The following is a 20614-nucleotide window of genomic DNA, read 5'->3' as shown; positions in this document are numbered from 1 at the left end:
ATTGGTGAAATTTATTTTGATTGGTAAAGTACATTTTGTGATTGGTGAAATTTATTTTGTGATCGGTGAAATTCAATTTGTGATCGGTGAAATTTATTTTGTGATTGGTAAAGTATATATTGTGATTGGTGAAATTTATTTTTTGATCAGTGACATTTAATTTGTAATGGATAAAACTTTTTTGTGATCGGTTACATGTATTTTGTGATCAGTGAAATTTATTTTGTGATTGGTGAAATTTATTTTGATTAGTAAAGTATATTTTGTGATTGGTGAAATTTATTTTGTGATTGGTAAAGTATATTTTGTGATTGGTGAAAATTTATTTTGTGGTCAGTGAAATTTAATTTGTGATGGACAAAACTTTTTTTGTGATCAGTGAGATTTATATTGTTATCAGTGAAACTTATTTTGTGATCCGTGATTTTATTTGCATTCTGTGAAATATAATTGTGTTTTTTGAAATATATATTTTTTTACTGAAATGTATTAGTGCTTCTGAAATTTATTTTGCGCTTTTGAAATATTTATTACCGTTGCCCTTTAGGGCCACCGTAACATTAGCGATACATTAAGCAGATTTAACTATTTGCTGAAGACAAAGTCCATGTAGAGCTGAGAGGAGCGGCCCAGTCTTCTGTTTTCTGTCAGCCCATTTTTATCCCCTATAAAGACCACTGATCCATTGTTACTGTAAAACATTGTTGTCTGTTTAAAGTCTTTGAAGTTTGACTTGATTTATGTCTAAAAGTAAGATCAAAATGTAGCTCTAAGTCTCCAGTTTCTGACTCTCTCCAGGGCAAACCAGATGTTTTAACCTGCGGTTTTATTCAACCACATCATAACAAGCTAACAAGCTGGTATTAAATCAAAAGCAGGTTGTGTTCTTTCTTTCTCTGAAGTCTCCATGAAGCTGTTGTTTTATATCTGCAGCATGCCCGTCATTCTCTTTCTCTTACTTTGGAAAAGCTGCCAAGTTACCGTGCCCCTGCTCTCTTCTCCTCAGATCCCATCATCAGTACTCCCGTCATGTGGAGACTCTTCCAGACACACCATCTCTCCTGTCCCATGGGAGAAACATCAGGCGGTAGGTGAAAAAATCACAGGAGTAACTTGGCTCTGGATGGTGAGAAGCACTGGCTAATGAAGCTATGCTGTCATGGACATCAGGAGAATTGATCAGCTTTGTTGTCTCGCTGATTGATCGGAAGATAATGGGCTTGTTTTTGGAGAGGGGGTGTAGTTATGTTTAGACCTCTTTTCTGATTGAATCAAGCACCGTGGGGCTGTTGCTGGAAGGTTTTGCATGTTTGTCCGTAAATCAAGAAATATTTCCCTGGTTTTAGTTCAAAGAAGATATTATCTGGGGATCAGAGCTTCTGTTTGTGTGTTTGTGTGTCCGTGCTCTCTTATTGATTGGTTTGTGGAGACTCATGAGAAAACCAGAGGCGTCTTTGAAGTAGTCACTAATGTTTTTTTATGTGTGTTTGATTTGATAAGGTTTTTTAAAAACTTACTGGGTTGACTAGATGGGCAAGTTTTAATAAATTAGCAGTGCCAGACGGTTGCTTAAAAAAAAGAGGGAAAAAAAACTAACAGAGGAGACAAACTTTGCCATTGTTCATTATTTATTGTGCATGTCTGATGACGGTGCATTTTAGTGGCTCTTGTTAGGAGGGGAAAGTACAATTCTCTTGCTCTCCTGAGCAGCCATAACTCAAACGGCTAAATGTTTCATCCAGATCCGATTAGCTCGCTCAGCGTATGCCCAGGAGGAATTCATTTGAAGAAAATGTGAAAAAAAAATTGATTTAGTTTTGTTTTTTGGAGCCCTGGTGTTTCTACCAGTTTACTTTCTCTCTTTTTCACTCTTGTCTTCTCACTTCTGTTTCTGACATACTCCTTATGAATATCGTCATCGGTCTTGGTAATTTTTATATTACAGATAATGAAAGAATAAACTGAACCACACTTTTATTTACTGCTGCTGTTACAGAGCAGAGTGAATGAAAAGAAGTCGATGTGCAGCTCATGTATAAGGTTGGACACCTTGAGTGTTTTCTTCTGTTTTGTCTTTGAAGTCAGCGTCCTTTATTTTCTTTTTCTCTTCAGTTGCTCTTTTTTTTTTTCCAACACTCAGATTTAGACATTCACCTCATCTTTCTGTCTGCTGGTATGTTCAAGAGGTAGTATTCACTTTGATAGAAGAAGGTATTTGTGTGTGTGTTGTCTGGTGTGTGGGTGGGTGGTTGTCTGTGTGTGTCATCATTGCTGTGGGAAACAGATCCTGCGTTTCATTGATTGTACAGTGGACTGAGGCTTGTTGGTAGGAAACAAATCCTTTGTGTTTATCATTGATGTTCATTGTTTACGACACAAATATGTCAGAGTGAATAATTAGCCAGCCAGTGGGACTCAGGTTGTTTAGATTTTGGTTTGTAAGACAATGATGTGTAGCTTTTAAATCAATCTGTGTACAAAAAACTACGGCGGTGGCTGAAATGATAAACGCGCATCGTATTCAAAAACGCTGCACATTTGGAAGCAAAAGTAAATGCAATGGCTAAAGCATGCTGCAAAAGAAACAAACACGCCGTAAGAAGAAAAACAACTGCATCAACATCAAAGGCACAGCAATGTAACTTCCCCTAGGGATCAATAAGGTTTTCCGATTCTGATTCTTTTTAACCAAAATAAAACTTTAGTCAGAAACACACACAACCAGAAAACAACCACTAACACAGAAATGCTGAGAGTTCAGCCTCAAGTGGAAGTTCTCCAGGCCTGTGGGGGGCGCTCTGTGGTACAGCTCAGCAGAGAGAGACAGACAAAGAAAGAGGCAAGACAGCATTGCTAACTTAGCGACTCTTCAGATACCCGTAACCACTTTTGATTTTTTTTTTAATTAATAAAAGTGAATTGCAACAAATCTAGTGACTTTTTTGGAGTTTGGAGACTGATGTGAAAGCAAGTATTAGTCTCCAGCACAAGGGGCAACATCAGGTTAGAAAAAATGAAGCTTATGCGGAAGTGCCAAAAGTTGCTGTTTATCAAGAGTCTGCTTGAGGCTGGCTGCAGAAAGACCCAAAGTCACGTAGACTTTTACAGCATTAAAAGTGTATTTATGGCCTGGTTCATATAACAGCGCGGGTCTAAAACGCTGATTTTACTATCGGCACACACTGCACGGTGAGTGAAGATTTTCAAACTCGTCGGTTGAGAAATTATCCAGATCGTTAAACTCACTGCTGACGTCATTGCAAATGTGGCTGCGACTGCAAATTAGCTTCATTTCATGGTTTCAGGAACAGACGGGTGACATATTTTTTTATACAGTTCATGCTCCAGCACCGCTGCTGCCGTGGGCCTTTCCCCTACAGACAGGTCCTCCTCACTCGCAGCTGTAGCCAGAGCAGGTAACTGTATGTATATGAACCGTGCATATACTTGTCTCTTTACGGTCACGTTTACCAGTACTAAGCTTGGATAAAGGAGGAAGAGTTGAAATTTTGACAAAAAAAAAACAAGAATCAACAGAAGAAAGTTCATTTATAGCTGAAACATATTTTACACATTTTTGTCTCTCTAATGCTGTTATTCCCCTGTCTTACAACATTAATGGCTTATACAAATTGGGCAATGGTGTCTAGGGTTGGGTACCTTTCACATTTGAAATGATATGGTACTGATGCCCGGTACCTGGTAATCGATACAGGTACTCAGCAGTACCAATTTCCGGTACTTTTTTCTGTTTACGTGGTTAGAAATATCAATTTGTTTAATAATAAAATAAAAAAAATTCAATTTTACATATTTATTCTTCAGTACATACCCTTGCAATGCTGTGTTCATGTCCAGCATGGAAAATCTCTAACTCCTCCTCACCTTCACAGTCACAAGGATGCGTTTAGGTACCTAAACATGGTATCTTTTAGGTGTAGCTGAATTGGTACCCAGTACTTTTGACAGAATTCGGTCAGTACCTATAAAAGTATCGAATTTGGTTCTCTGAATGGCATCATTTAATATCTTCAAGCAACTCCTGGGACAGCAATAGTGACTCTCCTTACTTTGGAGTTGGCAACACCGCAAGGTGGGTGACAGTGTTTGTTTAAACTTGAAAAGGTGGATTCAAGTTATAATAGTATGATATACATAATATTATCGAAATCTGCAATATTGTTTATTGATAATTTATCCTAAAAAAGATACTGAGTACTATAACTGCTCTAAAATAAAGTTAGGGAGAAATTCTTCCTCTGACACAGACATGATCAACTTGTGTGCACCTTGTCTCACATTTTGTTCACTGATGCGACTCTCTGTGACTCCACTCACCTGTAAACATTATAATTTAAGTGGAGGACGATGTTCTGTCAATGGTGGAGTTATTGATTTCACACTTGGAGAACAAATGGCTTCCATGTTTGAAGTAATGATTTTTATGCCCCCGACCTCACTTTGATCGTTACTGCTTTCATTTCATATTTCTGTCAAAAAAACAACACTGTAGGAGAACAATTTTTATTGTCTGTTTAAAAACATTAAAGTGTAAATATCTATCAGCAGTCAGTGTTACTGCTTCTTGTCTTTACGAGTTAACTCAAAACTTCAGAGATAAATTGAAAAGACTTGTTTATCTACTAATACTTTTTGGTCGCTTACAATTCCAGTTAAAAAGACTGTGGACAAGTTTCATTTCCTGTCTCCTGAATATGAAAAACATATTTGAAGATATTTTTTTTACTGGTTTTTTTACTACAGGGCAGATCAATCAATAATGGCCGAAATTAGATTGCCTCAGTTCAGCCATCCCCATTATTTCTCTATAATTGTGTTACATTACACAAGCGGAAAAGGGCCGTGTTACAATTAGTCTGTCATACTATTTCACCTCAAATGGCCTCTCTCTAACTAATGTATCTATTCTTTTATTTATGACCAAGTTTGCTCATTTCTATTCTACCATCCATTTTCTGAATCCACTTACCCTAATTCATTTTCCTCTCATTACATAATATCCTCTGTTTTCAATGAGAGGAGCCTCTCCGGGTGTCTGCCTGTGTTTGATTCTCTGACGCTTCTACCTGTAATCCTTCTCTGGAGTCGAGCGTTCACCTTGTTGTTAGATTTGTAGGTGTTTGAATCGATGATCAGTCCATTTATACTGGATAAAACCTCTGCTCTGTTGTAGCATTATTAAAAGATAAAGGGAAACATTTCTCACGACTTTATCTCCTAATTAGCACACAAAGCTGGCAGCAGGCTGTCAGATGTTGAGGCATAGAGGGGCCTCAGGGAAGAGACATCCCCCCTGGATGGTTTGTGGTAAATTCAGACAGAAACAGAGCAGTGAGGCACTCTCAGAACCCACCGGCTGTTATCAGACAATGACATGTGCCTCTGGTGTGGCCAGCTTCTTTGTATTTTGATGTAGTTAATGCCGGGAGCATGGATAGACTTAGCCTGCCCAAATGTACCTCAGCTGTCAAAAAGTTAGGAAGGACAGAAGGAATAATGACTTGATGAATCTCCACTGAGCTGATATCAGGGTGTCAAAGGCTCATGAAGATACCTGTAACCTGCATTAAAATATAACCTCACATCCCAACAAATGTGACTCCATGAAAAACATTTCTAACAACAGGCTTTAAAGTTTTGAAAATCATTGAGACCAACATTAATGGAAAATCATCAGGAATGGCAAGTAAATTATAAATACTCTGTAACGGTGCTAAAGTAGATTTTTTCAGATACTTCTTACTTTTAGAACAGAGGTGGTCAACCAGTCAGAGACCTAGAGCCACAAAAATCACCATGGTACCACAAAGAGCCACATCACACGTGGTCTTACAAACGCACCTCCTCTCACATATTAACGAAATGACATAAAATGATAATCAATACATTTTCATCTATCTATCTATCTATCTATCTATCTATCTATCTATCTATCTATCTATCTATCTATCTATCTATCTATCTATCTATCTATCTATCTAGATAAATAGCACATGAGCGATTGAGAGGAGCACATGAGGAGAACAGAAACTTAAGCATCAATCTCATCACCCAAGTATTGATCAAAACTGATCCCAACATTGGCATTAATATATCAATATTTTATATTGATCAGCACACCACAACTCATAACAATATATAGATCTATATAAATATATAGATCTATATATATATTTTTGAGGAATGGATCGAAGACCTGCACACCCAAAGACAAAGAGCCACATGTGGCTTGCAAGCCACAAAGGTTGGCCACCCCTGTTTTAAAAGTATCTATTTTCTGACAATTTTTAACTATATTTATAAAGATAGAGATAGATAGATAGATAGATCACATCTGCTACTCTGTCCACACCTGTTACACCATTACTGTTTGAGCAGCTGCATGAAATAAACAATGGTGAGTGTCCCACACAGTCACAGGAGCACCCATTGGCCAGAGGAGCTTAGTTTTTTTCATCTGTAGTCCCTGGGTGTGGCGGATAAAGACATGTTTCTGTATGTGCTGCTTTATTTACAGTCCAATTACAAACCAAAGAAGCTGTTACAAGCTGATTAATCATATTTTTGTGATACTTTAGGGGGAATATACTTAAAGAGCTCATGCTGGGATCAAAAGCAATCAAGTTATATCTGTAAAGTAAATGCTTTAATTTCTTGGTTTATTAGATCTTCAGGTCTTTTGCTTCAGTTCATTTGCATAAAACAGAAATGAGAGATTTTGTTTGGATTTACTTACAATCAACAGGTCTTTAATTTTTCCAAAATAAAAACATCTTAATGCAGATAAAAAACAGTTAGCTCTGAAAGGTGTGTCTTTAAGGGGAAAAGAAAACACTCTTCAAGTGCTTTTTTCTACACTTTTATACAGAAGCTGTGAAGAGATCAGTGAAGCTCAGATGATTAGAAGGACACAAATCCTATGTTTAGGTCTGTTATGCTAAGCAGAAAACAATAAGAGTGATGGTTGAGTAATGAAAAGAAATCAGGAATCAAAAGATGAAAGTTCTCTGGGAACCAAACACGTACAGGATGGAGCTGCTTCACTCACAGCTGAAGAAAGTGTTCAGATAATTTTTTTCCTAATCAACATTCATGTGGACTCGCTTGAACACGCTGCAGTCAGGCTGTCACCACAGCCCTGTTTGTGTGTGTGTGTGTGTTTGAGTGTGCATGCCGTGGGATGGACCTACAGCACAGAAATGATGACGCTGATGGAGAGGGACTGCAGAATGAATCCCTGCACGTTAACTGTCATTTTTTTCTCACTGTAAGTTAATGTGTTTTTTCTGTTTGGACGCCTGGAGGTTTTTTTTTTTTTTTTACTGAATATGAGCAGCTTCAACTTTCTCCATCTTTCTCTTGTTTTCCTTGTAGTTGTCATGGAAACCACTTGGCCCTCTTAGCATAAGTTGCACTGAGGGTCACCCAGGACGCTCATCGCCTTAGTTACCATAGCTTCATTAATGAGATTTAGGTGCCTCAGGGATTGTTTAAGATGTGTGACATTTACCTACAATCCCCAGGGTGCATTGGCAGAGATATTGATGAGAATTGATGTGAACAGAAGAGGTGACTATATGCACCACCAGCCTCCGTGACTGTAGAAACTCTATGGTATAGATGCTGTCAGTAAATGCCTCAGGGGTTGGAGGTGGATCTCTGCGCCTGTGCTCTGTGTTGTGGAGCTTTCAGTGTTGGAATTGATTTATAGCTTAGTGTGGGATTCAACCCACTCACTGCAAATTAGGCCTTGTAGTCTAAGTAATTATTTTTACACTTAATTGCCTTTTTTCTTTTCTATAGTGAAGCAGATTACTCAGCTTTTCTTCAGGTCGTTCCATCATGTCACATTGTTTAATCCAGACGTTATTACTCGGCCTGCCTGGTCAACATTGAATGTTTCAGCTCAACACGCAGTTGATCGTAATTATGAGACACTTTATGGAGTCAGAAGTTTTTTTATTGTTTTGTTTTAGTCACCAACATAATTTTTTTTTTATCATTGCATTCAAATATTATCAGTTTGTTTTCCAGGAAATGTTTAACTTTTACTTTTTATTGAGCAATGTAAAACTGAACATATTGGAATACAAGTTTTTTACTGTAGATACTGGATCACCTCTCTTTCCCTATGTCTCTACTGTTTCTATTATCAGTGTCAGAAGTGGTAACTAAAACTTTAAAGTGAACTGATTTTCCCTCTGTTTAAAGAGGGGTATTGTGCTTTTTAAATATGTTTTTTTTTTGAATGACACTGTCTTTACTAAGAGTTAAGGTCAATAATCCGGTTTCGGAAACAAGCAGAGTAACCCGTTTACAAGCGTGAGCAAACAGAGTAGACAGTATCCAGATCAAAACAGTGACGCACAGACAACAAACGGGGTTATTGGTTTTCATCCCTTTTATTTTATCTATTCTATTTAACCACTAGCAGAGCTAGCACCACCAGCCTTCAGCCCTCCTTGCAGGGACCTGCCAGCACTAGTTACTATGACAAAAATGTTAAAAAAGTTTAACATGATATTGATTCTGGAAAGAATAATTATGAGGAATAATTGTGTAGTTTTTTGTTTTTTAGATTGGGGTTTTTAAGGCTGGGACCATATGCTATTCTCGTGAGTCTCATTTACGATTTTTGGGGTGCTGATTCGATTTGAATTGTAATTCTTTGATATTTTTGAATTTTTGCGATTTTTAGTTTGCTTTTTTGACACCTGAAAATGTGAAAAAGTTATATTATGGTGATAATGCCCACAGACTTTATCAGAAGCCATATTTTCCCATAAAATGCACATCACGCCAGAGAAACATTTCACCCTCTGCTGGAGAAAAGTGGCAACTTTTTGTTCAAATCCAGTTCATTTAGAGCTTTGACCCCAACCCTATGTGTCCTGACAACATGCTGGATCTCAGTCTGATCTCAGGTGTAAGAGATGAGATCTGTTTGTACACTTGTTGTTGTTTGTATTGCGGTTTGTTTTCTCCTTGTCAAGCCGTCAAAACAAAGAGAAAAATGAGGCTTTTTCCACTATTCACAGTTAGTTATATCTTCTGTAAAGTTGATCCACCCGGTTTGACAGCTGGCTTTTTTAAATTGGTGCACAGTTACTTGCCTCACATGTTGAAAATGTCTGAAATGGAGTTTAACACATCATGAAGTAATCTGGAGATTTTTTGTCCTTTGATCTTATATTTAGCCTTCTCAAGCTCGTTCAAAGTCTTTCTCATCATGTCAAACTTCCAGCTGTCAGAGCTTTGAGTGCAGCAAACAGATTCAGTCTAAGTCTTTTAGCATTTTCGCCTGTTTTGATGTTATTAATGGAGTAACGACACGTCTGTTTATCTAATAAAGCATTTATAGTGGGGCTTAGGCATGAGCTGCCTGTCTTAAAGAGAATTTTCTCACTTCATTTTCTCTGCTGCTGGAGGTCTTTGCTCCAACTTCTCCAGTGCAAAAATAAGGACAGAGCAAAGGAGAGAGGGAGCAAATCCCAGAACTGTACGGAGAAAAAAAGCAGTAGGGAACATTGAGCAGAGAGAGCCGTGAGTCAAAGACAAGCAGAGAGCGCGGAGTGACAGGAAGCAGAAAATCAGTACACGCTGTTCATTACGGCTCTGTTGCTCCGTCTCTTTCTCTAACAGACATCCACACTCTCATGGTTCGAGGTAAAGCCAGCGTGAAGGAGACGGACAAAAGACTGAGAGATTAGACACATTACATTTAATGGTGATTAGCTTGCTGTTATTCAGACCAGTGACTGACAGGTCTGAGTGTTAGAGGAGTAAAAGAATCAAAACTGGGGGAAGAAAAGAAGAGGAAACCATGTCTTAGGTATATGAGTCCATCTATGTAAGGATCTATTGTTAAGTACAAAAACAAGAACAGGAAAGTAAGTGAGAAAAAAAAAAAGAAGACAGTGGGCGGACGTGTGAGACCGAGGGTGAGGAAGAAGGGAAATATTTGCTGTTTAATTTGCCTCCTCTTAATTATACTGTATGTACCACACTGTCAGTCAGGGCAGGGTTTGACAGACACTGTAGAAACAATTAATCTGTTAATTAATCTGTTGTTTAATGAGCGGAGATGGATTGACAGGTGTAGGGAAACGTGGGCGATTGTGTGAGAGATAGATGTGACGAAAGCGACCTGAGAGGAATGAGACACGAGGGAGGAAGGGTGAGGAGGGAGAGATGCTCGTAGACCAGAGGGAAGGAAAAAAAAAAGAGGGAGAGAGTGGGATGCATATTTCATTTTGAGTCGAGCTCATTTATAATGAACTAAAACTAAGAGTGGGGGAGGACAGAGCGAGGAACAAAGGTTAGGACAGCGAACAATAAAGCAGAGATAGAAAAAAGGAGGGGAGGTGAGAGAGGCTAATGCTGTTGCTATGACGATGGTTAGCATCAGGGCTGTTACATAAAAGTGGCCAGCAGCACCCTTCATCAATTTACTCGCAGCAAGGGTCCTCATCTGCTGCTGATCACTCTGTGAGTGTGTGTGTGTGTGTGTGTGTGTGTGTGTGTGTGTGTGTGTGTGTGTGTGTGTGTGTGTGTGTGTGTGTGTGTGTGTGTGTGTGTGTGTGTGTGTGTGCTTTTCAAACCCTGCTGAAAAGAATGGAATCTATGTGCTTTTTTGTTTCTGTATTGACTTGATGGCTTCAGAGGAATGAAGGCCTTGACCACCTGCAGCCACACTGAGATGTCAGCGGTCACAGCAGGAGTAATGGTGTTAGCATGAAGCTACGATTCATTTTATATCCTAATTATGTGCAAGGTGTAAGTTGGAGTAGGGGAACCCGAGACAATGATTTTCAATCGTGAAGCATAACAATGTGATGGCGATGTGCCAAAGCACGGAGATCATAAAACCAGCTGTAGTGCACATTCTATCACTAGCAGTGCCGCCTGTGCCATATGTCTGCGTGCCCAAGCACAGCTGGATCCAAAGATTTTTTTTCTCTGCCGAATTACACCATTTGCTAATCCCGGTGTAACGGCACTGCAGACATACAAATGAACCACTCAGAGCGAGCTGTAGGCAGTGTCTTGGTGTGTTTATTTCCCTCCCCGTTTGATCCCCACCTATCTAAGAGAAAGTGAAAAGTAAAGGAGAAAGTGAGGAGTTGGTCCTCAAAATAAACTTTATCTCTGTAATATGGAACTGGTTTGGGTTCTCCCAAAGCAGCGCAACACAAACAACAATCATTTACAAGGTTTGTACCTTTGACAGAAACACAACTAACCCTTTGAACCACCCGAAGAGACAGCACCCAAAACAGTATAAAGAAAGTCAAAAAGCAAGGAGATCAGCAGCCACACCGTCATTCATGCAGCCAAAACAACTTGTATAGTTATTGGATAAGGGCACTTCGTTGGATAAAACAAACACTGTAAAGATGGGACTTCCATTTCTTCTAGCCTACAGTTGAAAGATGTATTAATCTTGCCCTGTTTTTTATAATACTCAACTTTACATCAGAAGATACTATTGTTGAAAATAAAATAAAAAATTTACCACGGGAAATTTGTGGACAGGAGATATTCATTCAGCACTGACATCCAGTAAGTAATATGTCCTTTTTTCCGCATGGAGGGGTCGTCACAAGCAAAGGGTCAATAACTCCTATACATGGGGCACACATCAAGGCTTTGTACACATGTAGCCAGGTATTTACAAAAACTTCTGTCCACACGTACCAAGAAAATTCACCAATAAGTGCGGCCTGAAGCATGCCAACCCCATATTTGACAGTGTTTTTCAGACATGAAACCCCTGCCAGCCAATCAAAATGAACCCGTCATTCAGCTCTGATGTTTGAGAACCAAAAGCTCTGATTCCCAGCGTATACACGAACCATGAAATTGCAGTTTTCCAAAATCTTCACTTTGGCCGGAGTTGTAAGACAACATTGTTTTTAGTGACCTAAACTTGTGTGAATGACCAGCCTTAATGTATAAAAATATATGTGGTTTCCCAGAAACCTGGCTACATTTGGACATGGCCTAAAACTACAAGGTCAACAGCACTGTTTTCTGGGTAATTTTGAAGGATGGGAAAATACCAACAAGGTGTTCTTTCGAAATCAGCCAAAAATTGTGACTTTGCCGACTTTTGTCAGTTAGGAAGCAAAATGTTGCTGTTTATATTTCCAGAACAGGATGAGTCGTCTAGCATTCATGAACTGTAATCATTCCTCAACCAGGAAGTTGATCTGGGAGTTGTTTAGTACAGTCACTATTAGATGATGCATAGTGTCCAAATGATTATGCAAGTTAGCAAGTTGTATCACTCAACTGATTCTAGTATCAAGATGGCGCCGCGGATGGTCGCCTCGGTACTGCGCTCTCTCGTACTTTGTGCGTTTTTGTGTTTTTTTAGTGCACTCTGCTCTCCTTCTCTGGTCACTTACACCAGGGAAGAGCTCATAAACATTGGCCTGACATCTGGTACATTTTTTCCACCGGTTTTCACTGAACCAGGGAACTTTACAGATGTTTTGGTCGGAGGAGCAGCAGCTCTGTATGGAGTTTACAGAAGACGCCGGCGCGGGAAGCGAGCAGGCGCGCTCGTGAAACTGAGGCAGCGGGGATTACGCACTGCGCTCCCGTCTATCCACCTGGCCAACGTCCGCTCTCTGTCAAACAAGATGGATGAACTGCTGCTCCTCAACAGGAAAAACTCAGACTTTGGCAGATCCGCCGCCCTGTGTTTCACTGAAACTTGGCTCAGTGAACACATCCCCGACAGCGCTCTACATCTGCCCGGCTTCCAGCTCCTGCGCGCGGACCGCGTAACGGAGCTCTCAGGGAAGACGAGGGGAGGCGGAACATGCTTTTATATTAACGAAGGTTGGTGTACAGATGTCACAGTGTTGAAGAGGACATGTAGCCCCCAGTTGGAATCCTTTTTCATAAACTGTCGCCCGTTTTATTCACCGCGGGAGTTCTCCTCGTTTGTGCTGGTCAGTGTTTACATTCCACCTCAGGCGTGCGTAACAGAGGCGCAGCAGCAGCTCGCCGACCAGATCACAGACGTGGAGAGGAAGCATCCAGACTCCCTGCTCATCATTTTAGGGGATTTTAACAGAGCAAACCTCAGTCATGAACTCCGAAAATACAGACAGCACGTCACGTGTCCCACCAGGGACGCGAACATTCTCGACCATTGCTACACCACAATAAAGGACTCATATCGCTCTGTTTCCCGTGCAGCTTTAGGACTCTCTGATCACTGTCTGATCCACCTTATTCCTACCTACAGGCAGAAATTAAAATCTGCAAAGCCTGTAGTGAAGTCAGTGAAGAAGTGGACGGACGAGTCAAGGCAGGAGCTCCAGGCCTGTTTTGACTGCACAGATTGGAGCGTCTTTGAAGCTGCAGCCACAGACATTCATGGACTTTGTGACACTGTGACATCTTACATCAGTTTTTGTGAGGACCTGTGTGTGCAAACCAAGACCTTTCGCACATACAGCAACAATAAACCTTGGTTTACTGGGAAACTGAGGCAGCTTCGCCAGGCCAAGGAGGAGGCCTACAGAAGTGGGGACAGGCTCCTGTACAAGCAGGCCAGGAACACACTGACAAAGGAGATCAGTGCAGCTAAGAGGAGCTACTCTGAGAAGCTGAGAAGACAATTCTCAGCTAACGATCCTGCGTCGGTGTGGAGGGGCCTTCAGGAGGCTGTCAACTACAAGAGACCATCCCCCCACCCTGTGGAGAACCCTCATCTGGCTGAGGAGCTGAATCTGTTTTACACCAGGTTTGAAACAGACTCCTTCACACCCCCCACTCATCCCATCAACAAAAGACTACCTGCCCCCCTGGACAGCTCCCCCCCCTCTGCAACCCCACCCGTACTGACGATCCGTGAAGAGGATGTGTGCCAGCAGTTCCAGAGACAAAAGATCAAGAAGGCTCCAGGACCTGATGGTGTCTCCCCCTCATGTCTGAGGGCCTGCGCGGACCAGCTGGCCCCCATCTTCACCCGGATCTTCAACAGATCTCTGGAGCTGTGTGAGGTGCCCTCCTGCTTCAAACGCTCCACCATCATCCCAGTCCCAAAGAAACCCTCCATAACAGGACTGAATGACTACAGGCCCGTCGCCCTGACTTCTGTAGTCATGAAGTCTTTTGAACGCCTGGTGCTGAGTTACCTGAAGGACATCACAGGACCCCTGCTGGACCCCCTGCAGTTTGCCTACCGGGCAAACAGGTCAGCTGAGGATGCAGTCAACATGGGACTGCATTACATCCTACAGCACCTGGACTCTGCAGGGACGTACGTGAGGATCCTGTTTGTGGACTTCAGCTCGGCATTCAACACCATCATCCCTGACATCCTCCACCACAAGCTCTCCCACCTCTCTGTGCCACCCCCCACCTGTCAGTGGATCTCCAGCTTCCTGACTGGCAGGACCCAGCAGGTGAGGCTGGGGTCCATCACATCCAGCACACGGACAGTCAACACCGGCGCCCCCCAGGGGTGTGTGCTCTCCCCACTGCTCTTCTCCCTCTACACTAATGACTGCACCTCAAGGGACCCCTCTGTGAAACTCCTGAAGTTTGCGGACGACACCACCATCATTGGTCTCATCCAGGATGGTGACGAGGCTGCTTACAGACAGGAGGTGGAACAGCTGGTCCTCTGGTGTGGTCAGAACCACCTGGAGCTGAACCCGCTCAAGACTGTGGAGATGACAGTGGACTTTAGGAGAAACCCCCCTCCTCCGCCCCCCCTCACCATTCTGAACAACACTGTGTCTACTGTGGACTCCTTCCGGTTCCTGGGATCCACCATCTCCCGGGATCTGAAGTGGACCTCCCACATAGACTCCATCAGGAAGAAGGCACAGCAGAGGTTGTACTTCCTCAGACAGCTCAGGAAGTTCAACCTGCCCCAGGACCTGCTCATCATCTTCTACACCTCCATCATTCAGTCTGTCCTGTGCTCCTCCATCTCGGTTTGGTTTTCCTCAGCCTCCAAACACGACAGGCACAGACTGCAACGAACTGTCAGGGCTGCAGAAAAAATCATCGGAGTCAGCCTGCCCTCCATCCAGGACTTGTACAGGTCCAGGACCAGGAAGCGGGCTGGCAACATCTCTGCAGACCCTTCACACCCCGGACACAAACTGTTTAAACTGCTCCCCTCTGGTCGGCGTTACAGAGCTCTGTGCGTCAAGACATCCAGACACAGGAACAGTTTCTTCCCCCAGGCCGTCACTCTGATGAACACTTAACCTGCTTTAAAAAAAAACTCATATACCTCATGTACAGCCACAGTCTCTCTGTTTCTGTTTCTATTGCACATCCATCTTCCATTCCCTGTTGCAAGTTGCACATTTTTTATGACATTTATTCAGTGCACTATTTTTCCTAACTTAAATTGTGTATATATTTTTGTATTTACTCTGTGCAGAGTTCTTTATTTAATATTGTAATAATTATTATTCTTTCTCTACTACTTAAACTCTATTTTTCTACTCTTGTTAATTCTATCCACGTTTGTACTGAGAGAGTGCAGTTTAAACCGGAGTCAAGTTCCTTGTATTCTTGAAAATACTTGGCCAATAAAGGTGATTCTGATTCTGATTCTGAATTTTCACTGGGTGAGCAGAACCCCAATGCAGTCTAGATTAACACAGATAGATTGGAACTTTTAATAGTCAAAGTAACATGAAACAAGGAAATAAATACGCAAATAATAAGAAATGCGTGCATGTATTAACTAAGGCGTTGGCTGATGAACACATTTTAAATATTCACAGCCAAATTTTCATTTTTACCTGATTCTTGAGGAAGTACAAGACTCTTTCTCAGTGTGTCTTTGGTTTACCACCACAGAAACATTTACAAACAGGCTCCCTCACGTCAAAGATAAATAGAAAATATTATCATAACGTAGGTTTCATCCTTTAATCCCCTGATCCTAGACACAGATGTAGCTCTGTAATCCTTGTGATTAATTACAGTTGAACTGAAATAAACAGTAATAATATTCCTGCTGCAAATGAATATTATTTAGGTTGCACAATATTGCAAACAGCAGAGATTTGGATGAGCCAGTATCTCTTACAGATAAACACAGGCTGGTCCGAGGGAGAAAAGTCCTACTGGGAATGACAGTTTGATGACATGACACAAGATTGAAGTAATTCATCACAGTGGAGGACTTAATTATGAAGTAGGTGCAGTACTCCAAGAAGTTTCTGTCAACAGTCAGTAAGGGTTGGATATTATGTGCCTGAGTTCTTGTTTTAAACAACTTGGATTGGTAAATAGGAGAAAATCTGACCATGAATTTGTAATGCCTGATAATTTTTACATGTTTTTTTCCTCGGTGATATACAGATGATAAAAACATTACAGCTGGACACCACTCTGATATTAAATTACCAGTCAGGATGTTTATCAGGATTATCCACAGGGTTTAATACCTGACCTCATTACGTTGATGCAACAATCCTGTAAATCTATTAAAGTCATGAAGATGATAGTCATGAAAACATTCAAACTGATTAATGTCAGTTTTAGAGCTGAATGGTTGTTTGGCTTCTGGGCTGCACATTGAACAGCATGCTAATTTACATGCAAACTTCACTTTGGATCAACAGATGATTGTGTTTCTGCAGGTAACATTGAAGCTATGTTAGTTTTTTTTCTTGAAGTAAAGCAACACAAAGCACAATCTTTTTTATTTCCCTAAAGGTCCCATATTATGCAAATATCATTTTATTAAGTCTTCTAGTGAAATTTGTGAGTCTTTGGCTGTCCTCCCAGCCCACAAAATGTGATATTTAACGACATAACCTGTACTTAGTAGTGCTTGTGAATGTAAAATCCTGACCTAAAACGAGCTGTTTGGATTTTGGGGATTTGCCGACATCAGCGATTCCCTTTATTGACCAATCAGGAGCAAGTCTGACCTGATTGGTCCACCGGAGCAGAAACCCCTGAACATTCTCCCCGCCCCTCCCCTCTGGAGATTTCTCTCCAACAGCGGGGAGGAGAATGCCAAAGTTGAAGAGCCATCACTGCTCTGTTTTTGGCTGTAAACAGCCACATAGTTCCATGCTCAAGCTTCCCATCTCGGAAGAAGACAAGACTAACTGGCTAGAGTTCGTTTATCAAGGAAATGTACCAGCTACACTCTGTAAAACTGTGCATGTGTGTGCTAGTCACTTCACGGCTGACTGCTTTTCCAACTTTGGATAGTACAATAGATGGCTAGTGAATAGACTGGTCTTGAATCCAGACGCATTACCAACCATCCACCAACAAACCTCGGACCCTGGAAATGTGAGTATTTTAAATGCTGTGTGCTGTGGAGCAGATGTAAGAGCTTTTCCTCAGTGTCCCCCTGTCTCTGTGTTAGCTTCAGGATGCTAACTTAAGCTGCGGTTACCCTGTTGTTTTAGTCTGTAATGTTACGGTAAACAAGCTTCGCAGTTTTCTAAACATTGTGCACTTGAAGCTCGTGGCACCGCTCTCAGTGAAGCAGAAGGCTGGGGCGGTAACAGTGGTGGCTCATTTACGTATGAAGGTCACGCCCACTAAATCAGACTGTTCTGAACAGAGGGGCTATGAGATCATGAAAACAATGCTGCTGTGCTTGATTTACCAAAACATGTTACTACCATTTCATGAAGACATCAATGATCCATATTAAACCACAGAAAAGGAGCATAATATGGGACCTTTAAGATCAAGGCGGCACCAAAAGACAGAAATCTATTTGTCATTTCAGTTTTCCTGTCATATTTGATGCATGGCACATTTTAAAATTAAAAAATCAAAGCTTTCAGCTCAAAGCACAACTGAGCAAAGACAGCCAAGACTCAGAAAAATGATTTCTGACTGATAAAATCTGTTACAGAGCAAAGATTGACAAGATGTCCTTAAATGCCAGCTGTGCTGACCTCCCACACCCACAGGCCAGATCTGACACATTTGCCTCATTAGTGGTGAGGATGTGTGAAGTTTTTCTGTCATCATATCCATCTATCAGCCCAGTTGTCTGATGTGAAAAGATATTTACTGGTTCCTAAGGTCACTGATGCAGCTTCATGCTCTTTTCAATGAGTATTTGATAAACTGAATCATTGTTACAGAAAAATAAAATGTCAACAGCTGATGGAGATTACTTTTTTTCCCTTTTGAGCCCCCCCCCCAATCGATAAATAAATATTAAAATTGATCCTAACTAAACTGCATGTAAGCAAACTTAAGACAATCTATCAAGCATACAGACATAAACAGACATAATTTCATACATTTACCCACAGAGTTTACAAGCCTAAACCCTGAGTGCAGCATTAAGTTACGTTACCCCTCCACATGATGTAGAATTTGTGTTTTTTTACAGATAAATCCCTGAAAAATCCCATATCTCTGTTAACAGCTCCTGCACATCTGTAGCCAAATTTTGGCATCTGACTTATTTTCAGTTCTGCTTGTAGTCTGACTGTTGTTATTCACTATTTTCAGTTTGGTTATAAGCAGGAAACAGTTCATGCACAGAGAACAGGAGCATGGTATACTGTTAAACAGCATTAATTTAGATTCCTATTGCCTGATCTCTAAGAAGAGAAGGAAGAACCAAGCATTAGCATCTTCTTTCTTGATTTGTACAGCATCTTTAAAAAAGGGGTTTACATAGTGCCCCAACAGACAAACAAAAACATTCGAATGAGAAACCAAATACACAGTCACACAAACAATGAAATTATTCAAAATATGTTCCAACCAGAGTGAAGAAAAGACAACAAGAAAATCCAGCCAACACTATAAACCTAGACAGCATTCAAACCCAAACAACGCATCAACACGGAAAGGGAAGTCATTGCCCAAATAATTTGTTGCTCACCAGAAGCACTTTCCTTTCCAACAATGGCAAACCTAAGGGTTCTAAAACTGCAAAATAAAAGATAGATTATAATTAAACAGAAGAACATCTTCACATCACATTTAGCTGGCACATTAATGCATACTTACTTTTAATCTGTCTGTTTGCACCGCTGAAAAAATGAGGCACAAGGGAAACAAGTTAATGCAATATATCTGGAGACCTTAAGGCAAATTTCCACCACTGTGAATATAAAAATCTATTCTTATACAACCAAACAACATCCCCTTCTCCACAGCCAGACACTCTGAATTTCAATATGCTCTGAGCCCAAACCAGCAGACACACCATTGTCCTGAGCATTATTATCCCTTACTATTACCGATGGTCCCTGGTCACAGCAGCCTCTGCCATCAGTGTGTAAATGTGGTGTGAATAGGTGAATGAGACTAAAAGCTCTGTAAAAACTAGAAAAAGTATTTTAAAAGTATGGGTCCCTTTACTTTTCAGTCCCCCTGCCTTTATATACAATATACATTGTGTAACCTGATTGCTGCTTTCTTCGTAACTGTGGGCGCTTAAATGTCATGCCTTAGTTTTATTGTCGATTGTATGTTTGTAGCCATGAAAGCAGTTGCATTGTTTATGACGTGTTGAATTAATTTCTCCCCATCAAAAACACAGAAATAAAATGATATTCACCACAGACTGTAAAAAAATAAAAAATGAAAATGGATGTTATCTTGCTTGGCTCAAAAACTACTCCCCCTGGTGGCTGGCTGTAGTATAGGTAAAAAAAAATCCATCTCCCCAGCCTTTCCAGATGGGCTGTGGTCAGACCTTTAAAAACAGATACACCTCATAGAAATGTCTCTCACATCTGATTGCTGTGGTGATTTGAAGATATTATTTGGCTGCCTTGTATTCAAGTCCTCTTTTTTTCTGATAAGTTTCGTTTTCATTAGTTATTAGAGGTGAAAACAAGGTTTTACGTTTCACGATGATTGACAGCTGCCGTTTTTGTGCATTTTTTGGGAGGTTGTAAATATATCGGAAGGTATAGGCAAGAAAAGATTACGCTCTCGAAAGAAAATGTTTCCTATATCGGTTTACCTAAAACATTTGTAAATAGAGAGGCTGTTATCAGTTTTTAATGCACTCCCGTGTTCATGATGAAGTCTCCACAGAGAACATTCAGACGACACTGGATCAAACTTTTAGAGCAGATTTTTTTAAGGAACCTGTATTGAACACAGGATTTACTGTGAAGATGATTAGATGATATTGATCCTCACTAGTATATTATCATAGAAACGTGAACTGTGTGCGAAAAAGTTCAACTTCAATTTCATAACAAAAGACATTCATTTACATGAGATCACAACCTATGTGCTCGTCTCGTGGTACAAATAAGGATAAACCTCTGGTCTACACGTGCGTAATTGCGCACGATCCACACACTTCAGCTCCACTCCCTCCTCAGTCTGTCACAGGTTCAGGCTGGAGTCTGCAGCTCCTTTCAGAGCTCAAACACATATGAAAAAGCACATTTTCAACGTTTCTGGACCTGAACGGAAACAATTAATAATATTGTGGCTTCTTATAGTCAGACTTCACTGATTAATTAATCAAGGTATAAACGAAGGATGTTTAAATTAAATGTTTAAAAATCTGTTGTTGTTTAGTTTGTCACATCCATGCTGCTGACAGCTGCAGTGATTTACTTGCAGATGAGTTTTTTTCTGA

The 20614-nt window shown here is 40.8% G+C and overlaps 1 protein-coding gene across 2 annotated transcripts in view; it reads left to right on the top strand.

Moving 5' to 3' along the window:
* Nucleotides 1–20614, top strand: part of tmem244 (transmembrane protein 244) — a 110928-nt gene that overhangs the window by 8636 nt on the left and 81678 nt on the right. For both annotated transcript variants that reach the window (XM_074685602.1, XM_074685601.1), the window contains exon 2: nt 1007–1087. In XM_074685602.1, the coding sequence (XP_074541703.1) occupies nt 1007–1087 (81 nt within the window). The remainder of the gene's footprint in view (nt 1–1006; nt 1088–20614) is intronic.

The sequence above is a fragment of the Halichoeres trimaculatus genome, unplaced genomic scaffold, assembly GCF_033239565.1.
Source record: "Halichoeres trimaculatus isolate MK-OKI-2021-1 unplaced genomic scaffold, fHalTri1.1 fHalTri1_scaffold_13, whole genome shotgun sequence".
Classification (NCBI taxonomy): Eukaryota; Metazoa; Chordata; class Actinopteri; order Labriformes; family Labridae; genus Halichoeres; species Halichoeres trimaculatus.
The sequence above is the reverse complement of the archived record's forward strand: the minus strand, read 5'-3'. Positions and strand labels throughout refer to the sequence as shown.